Source organism: Glycine soja, chromosome 9 (assembly GCF_004193775.1).
Source record: "Glycine soja cultivar W05 chromosome 9, ASM419377v2, whole genome shotgun sequence".
In the NCBI taxonomy this organism is placed as follows: Eukaryota; Viridiplantae; Streptophyta; class Magnoliopsida; order Fabales; family Fabaceae; genus Glycine; species Glycine soja.
This window is the reverse complement of record NC_041010.1, coordinates 40,628,377-40,634,920: the sequence shown is the minus strand read 5'-3', so window position 1 is coordinate 40,634,920 and position 6,544 is coordinate 40,628,377. Positions and strand designations below refer to the sequence as shown.

Below are 6,544 nucleotides of genomic sequence, written 5' to 3'. Positions count from 1 at the left end.
ACCATATTTATGCTCCCTTCCTGGATCTTCTCTATCAGCCGTCGCCGAAGGTGATTTCCGACGGCGATGCTATTTTTTTTCTTTCTTTCTTTCTCTTCTTCCCCTCCCTCCCCAAATCTGTTCTCCCAACCATCAGTGGCCTTGTTTCCTCCCCCACCTTTGCCCTCTTCTCCTTCCGGCAGCCCCTCACAACTCATCAGTGTCAATAAAGCCAGAATTCATTAAAACAAAGTCAATCAAAAGATGAAAAGGAACACCAATTTCTGAAAAATCAACTAAAATAGAGTACTGAAATATGGTTTTAGAGGCAAAAAAACAAAGGGGCAAAACAAATTTAGTTTCTCCTGTATGATCTCATGTCTATTTGTTTTGAGAAAAGAGATTTGAGATCCTCATTGATGATGTTGCGGCGAGAATTCGTCGTCACCGACGTCGATGATGACACGGTAAATCTAAGAGACACGATGATGCTGCGACGCAACGAGACGACGACGAAAGGGAGAGCGAGCTCAGAAAGTGACGTCGCCGCCGAGGAGGAGATGACATGGTGAATCTGGAAAAAAGGAGGAGAAAGGAGGAGGGAAGCCGTAATGCTGTCTTTGAAATTCGTCTCTGGCCACGACGCACAGTGGTGGCAGCGATCGCTGGTGGTGGCTTAAATCTGGGGAGGGAGAAATATGATGTGGAAGGTGCATAGTATTATAGTGAGTAAAAGATTAATCTGAAGGCCAGTTTTTTTTTGGTACACAATGAACCACTTTCACCCTACCCTAGAATGGGCAAGTTACTCATTTATCTTCTTTTCTATTCTCATGAAAATAGAAGTTATCTTCAATAATAATTACTTACTATTCTCTTCTTCCACATTTCTTTTTTCACTTTTATCTCTCATATTTTCACTCCTTGGGTTGACCTCTTTGATAGTCCTTAGTTTATCGATAATGATAATAATGACAATGAAAGAGACAATTGAAAAAGTGATCATGAGTGAACGAGAAAAAACAAAATTGACACAACAACTTGATGAATAGGTCCTCGGGTACATCCTTTGAGATGGGCCTTAATAAAGTTATTGATCTTGCTCTTGTTTATCTAAAGAGAGTTAAAAGATTTTTCTTCTTTTATAAAAATAAATTAACACTAATAAAATTGAGTGTAATGAACTATACTAACTTGTGTTTGTAACCTTAGTCTTGTTATAAACTTGATTTGATTTCTACACACACACACACACACACACACATATATATATATATATATATATATATAAAATTAATAGTTTTGAAAACTTGTTATTGTTGAACAAACAATCATTTTCATACATGTCTTATTGCATTTATTTATTTATTTATTTCTTTTTGGGTAAAGCGTTAACTGATGGTGCATAAACACAATATTCTTTTGCTGAGACTTTAAGTATCACACAAAATGAGATAAAAAATAATTTTATTATTAAATAAAAAATTATAAAACTCTCAAAATATACCTATCTATTCAATAGATTCCTCGAATGATAATTGATTTCCAATAAATTTTGAAATAAATATTGAGTTGACTTTAGTAACATAGCTATTGGGCATTGTCGTCACACATCCCAATCCCAACATTAATGATACTCTTTTAGACCATTTGTAATACCCCAAAATAGGATGCTAGTAATAATATCACAATATTGTATTATATATTATTATTACCTAATGTGATGTTTTCTTTTTTAATGTGCACTATATGTGTTTTTAGTCTTGGGGACACATGACCCTCTTAGGCCCAATACGAGTTAAACAATGAGATGGATCATATGTTAAGAGAGAAAACCTTTTAGGCCCAATAAAAGGCACATGAACCTCTTGGAGTATTAAAACCCTTCCCCTCCTTCGCCCCCTTATAACTCACTTGGAAAAGAGAAGGAAAAAAGGAAGAAGGAGAAAGGAGTAGAAGGGAGAAAGATCAAGGGAGACCCACGCTCTTGACATTACCCAGTGAGTATTTCATATTCATTTCCTTTCCTTTTTTTTCTTTCTCTTGAACATGGATTATATTCTTTGATTTGGGAAAGTTGGGTTTGAACCCTAACTTGATAAATTTGGGGGTTTTATCTGGGTTGCATGATTTATGAGTTATTAGATGTTAGTTTGGTGTATTAATGCTTGATGGATCATTCATGGGTCTTTTATGATGTTTAGAATTGGTTAAGTTGCCAAAATTGAAACTCCCTACATTTTGCCCAAAAATTAAGTTCTATGCTAAGCCTGTGATTTGTGAGACTTAACCCGAGAAAGCACAAATTGAAGATTTAGCTCTAGGGGCTTAAGGCTAAGCATGCTATTTTATTAAGCTTAGCATGAGCTTCAGGCTAAGTGTAGAATTTCTCAAGCTAAGCATGACACAGGAAGTAAAGTGCTTGAGCATTCTAAGCTTCAGGCTAAGGGTGAGAATATTCTAGTTATTGAAAGCCCTGGAACATTATGTTTTCTCCTTTTCATCCTTAATTTGGGTATAGGTTTCTTTTGAATTGTATCTTGCTCCGTAAAGGCACTAAATTCTCATGATTGAATGTTAATTGAGTTTCTTTTGAATGAAGAAGGACAACAACTCCTTCGATACTGAATGTTGTCCAAATGTCTTAAGAAGAAAGATGCATGCAATAAGATTTGAGATACCTTCTTTGGATGACGAGCGGGCTTCCATCATTTCTCATCCCCAAAAATGTGATAAAGGCTCCTCGAATCAGAGGGTGAAATAAATACGAGGTCATGACATAAGAACAAGAGGACACTTGGAAGTTTAAGTTCTATACTTGTCATAGGATAGAAAAGATAGAGAAAGAAATAGTGTTAAGCATGCAAGAGTTGATGTCTATGTTTATGTTTATGCCTTTTCCAATGTTAAAGTAAAGTTATATGTAGGGATATTCATGAGTACGCATCACTCGTGAACTTAAATTGATCCAAATACTTTGGGTTGAATATTTAATGTATACATGTTTTTAATATTAAATCACTAATATATAATACATAATATATATTTTTAAATTAAAAAAAATATTATCGTTATTATTAGACTAATAGTCATAACAGTGGCTAATGAGGGCAACACATTACACTACATACATTCATTTTAATTCACACATTTGAGATTAAGAGACATTGATGGAGTTTTATGTATTTGCTTTTTTTTTTATCCTTTTATATTAGCTTATAAATTTGGGTAGAAGATATATACCCCAATTCAACTACTTTTATGCTAAATTTAGGTGCATTTTAATAAAATTTTAGCTTTTGAATAATAATAAACAAATTTAAAATAATTGTGAATGGGCTGGTTTGTGTTGTGTATTACAAAAAAAATTCAAAAACATATCTAACTAACTCACTTAAATTTGATTGGGCTAGATTAAAGGTTTGAGCAAATTTGGTCTAACCCAACTCGCAAACGCCTGTTTATGGTGTTTCCATGGGTTACATGTTCAACACCGGCTCATTAGTTTAGTTTCCATCTTCTAGATTGAGCAGGTTATGAAAAATGAAGACTCTTGGCCACCATGAAAATGCTATATTTTGTGAATTAAAATGTCTTTCACTTATTACATTTGAGATACTTAGTTATGTAGTTATTCTTTTGGTATATGGTTCCCTATGTTGAGAAATGTCCTTTGATATGAATATGATGAAGTTACTTAAGAATAATGTATTTTTTATTATCCGCATTTGATGGTTAAAATGTAAAGCTAATAAGAGTAATACTCCTTAGGGTATTACACCATTGGCTAAGGGGTGTTTGGATTGTGGGAAAATTATTGGTTTGATGCACTGATGTTGGATTGGATTTGGAATATTGTGTGTTTGCAGGATTCTTGCTAATAGGCAATCTTCTGCCCAATTAATGAAGATGAGGATTCGTTACATAATTGAGTGGAGGAAGCTAAAGAAGCTCAAGATTAAAGTCGCTAAGCTCATAGCAAAGCTTGCCATGCTTAAGGTATGTTCTTTCCTTTCCATTTATCACATTGATGACGAATAAGCATGAATTTGGTTACTTGTTATTGTCCGTGTTTTGATGGAGCCCTACAACACTCTAACAATGCTATGAATTTAATTATGCATGGCAATTAGAAAAAAGAATAACATTGCTCATGAAAACATATGTATAACGTTTAGAAATAAGAATTTGGGTCCAAAACAAAATTGAGGACTAAAAGACTGATAATTATGCTAGTTTGATATCATTTTGTTTGGAAAGAGTCATGGCTAACAAAAGAATCACATGGTGGTCTGAATCAACTACAGAACATATATATCATGTATCAAAATCTTGAAAAATATATGCACTGAATACTATTGTAGACCGTATATTAGTTTACAATTGTAGACGAGAGGACATTTTTCTCCAGTTAATAGCTGTGTAAAAAATTGGTCGTACTTTTAGTGCAAATGGTGAAGGTAGGTTGGGACGAGGTATGTGTAATTTTATAAATCAAACTCCCTTGTTGCATCGTATATCTTTAGTTTTATCATCAGTAATATCATTGAATATCTTCTCTTTTTACATGACTGGAGTTTTTATTTTTTTCCTTAACAAGCAAATTGGTTTTGTATTCTGACAATTTCATTCTTTCTTCGCCAAAATTTAGCCAGGATATAAAAGTAAAGGGTTTTTTAAGGCAGTTTGCAATTTAACTTTGTTTCAACTTTGCAAATGTGCTTGAGCTAGGTTGTAATGAAATTTTGGTATTTGATACTGCCCCAATGCATCGATTGATCCAATTAGCCAACCTCAACGGGATAAAGCTTTCTTGGTTGTAATTGTTGTTAGTTGGTATTAGTAGTTTAGATGTTTTCTAACAACTTGTGCTACAATGTGGCGTACATTGTACAATAATCTCATTATTTTTACATAGAAACATAATGCAGGCCTAAACCCTATATACTATACAGTTTTTCCAATACTATTTTACATCATTGAAGTAAGTTGGCTTGTTTACATTCCCTTATTATAGATTCAAAATTTATATTGGTGTTTTTTCATGTGACTCTTGGAAGATGAGTGGTCCCCACCACATGAATGTATCTGACACCCACCCATCCTTGGGGCTTAACAAAGTTTATGAAACTATTCTATGTAGCATTACTCTCTTAGTATTTTAATTAAATTCAATTTTGTACACATGCATAATAAGGTAAAGAAGACAAAATCAGCTAACTTATCAATGTCTCATGATGCAGAGAGACTGTATAGAATTGGCTGAAGAGAATAAGGAGAGCATGATGCGTCTAGAGGCTCTGACGCAAGAAGCACAACTTCAAGATGGTATGCATCATTTCGTTTTTTTTTTTTAATTTATGCCTTAAAAAATTGAATGTGATGTCCCCTTTTATCAATCAATTCATATTAAATTGGATAAAGAAATAAGGTTCAATCATTATACTTGTTAATTTGTTTTATGAAGGTCATCTCATGAATCATGGTGGTGTGTCAATTTTACCTCTTTCCTAAATCATGCTTGAAAGAATCGAGGAACCCTAGTGCACATTTTTCAAAACAACAAAAAATATATCCAAATTCAGGGAAATTATTGCTTAAATTTGTGAAGTTGCAGATTTGTCATTTGTTGCTTGTTTCAAATTTAACGCATGAATATGAACATATGGCTACACTGTGATTGCAGAAGTCTACCAGGCACAACTGGAAGAAATACAGAGCCTAAAGGAAAAACTTAATTGGACAAAACTGCCCCCAAATTTATGGACATCTATCAGCGGAGAGGAAGCTCGTAATAACAGCAGTAATTAAATTATGTGTCTGTGTGTTGAGACTTGTGAGGATATATTATTATGAAGTTCAATGTTGTTTATTTTCTCTAGTTCTAGCTAAGATATCCGTATAACATTGTGTACTTATTGCAGTTTTAATTTGGAAGCACAACCTTAATTTGAAATTTATTGTTTTATAGCTTCTTTGATGGATGAAAGTAACATTTTATTTTGAAGAGAATGAATGAAAGTAATAAAGATGTTGAAAGACTGGTTGACAATACGTACTGTAGTAATTAGCTTCTATAATTAAATAGCAACCTACGAAAAACATCTTAGTGTATGTCTTGGCTTGGGTTCTAATATTATAAGTTCAAAACTTTTTATATTTTAACCAGCTAGCATGATGGTCAACATTGATTTTTAAGATTATCATTAAAAATCGTTATTAGGGAAATAAAATATAAAATGCATAAAGTAATTTAATTATTTGCTGAAACACCCCAAATAAAAAATATCATATAGTTGTTTGCAAATTGAATGGTTCTATTTCAAGAGAACCAAAATATATTTGTTTGTTTTCGTTTGATATTCACATATATAATGCATTAGTTTGATGATATATAAGATATAATTTTTAAATTTTGTATGTATTTATATCTAATCAAAATTATGAGAATTTTGACTTGCCTTATAACTCAACAATATACGTAGAAACATAATTGAAGAACAAATTAAAATCTTAATTGCAATGCGATATATCGAAGTGGGTAATTATTATCATTTCCTTAGTT

At 32.7% G+C, this 6,544-nt stretch overlaps 1 protein-coding gene across 1 annotated transcript; it reads left to right on the top strand.

Moving 5' to 3' along the window:
• The first annotated feature begins 1,876 nt into the window (after window positions 1-1,876).
• Window positions 1,877-5,931, top strand: LOC114366960 (transcription factor RF2b-like). The gene is made up of 4 exons (XM_028324021.1): window positions 1,877-1,979; window positions 3,849-3,978; window positions 5,223-5,307; window positions 5,666-5,931. The coding sequence occupies exons 2-4, from the start codon at window positions 3,883-3,885 to the stop codon at window positions 5,788-5,790; spliced, it is 306 nt and encodes a 101-aa protein (XP_028179822.1). The 5' UTR covers window positions 1,877-1,979; window positions 3,849-3,882; the 3' UTR covers window positions 5,791-5,931.
• The last annotated feature ends 613 nt before the right edge of the window (window positions 5,932-6,544 follow it).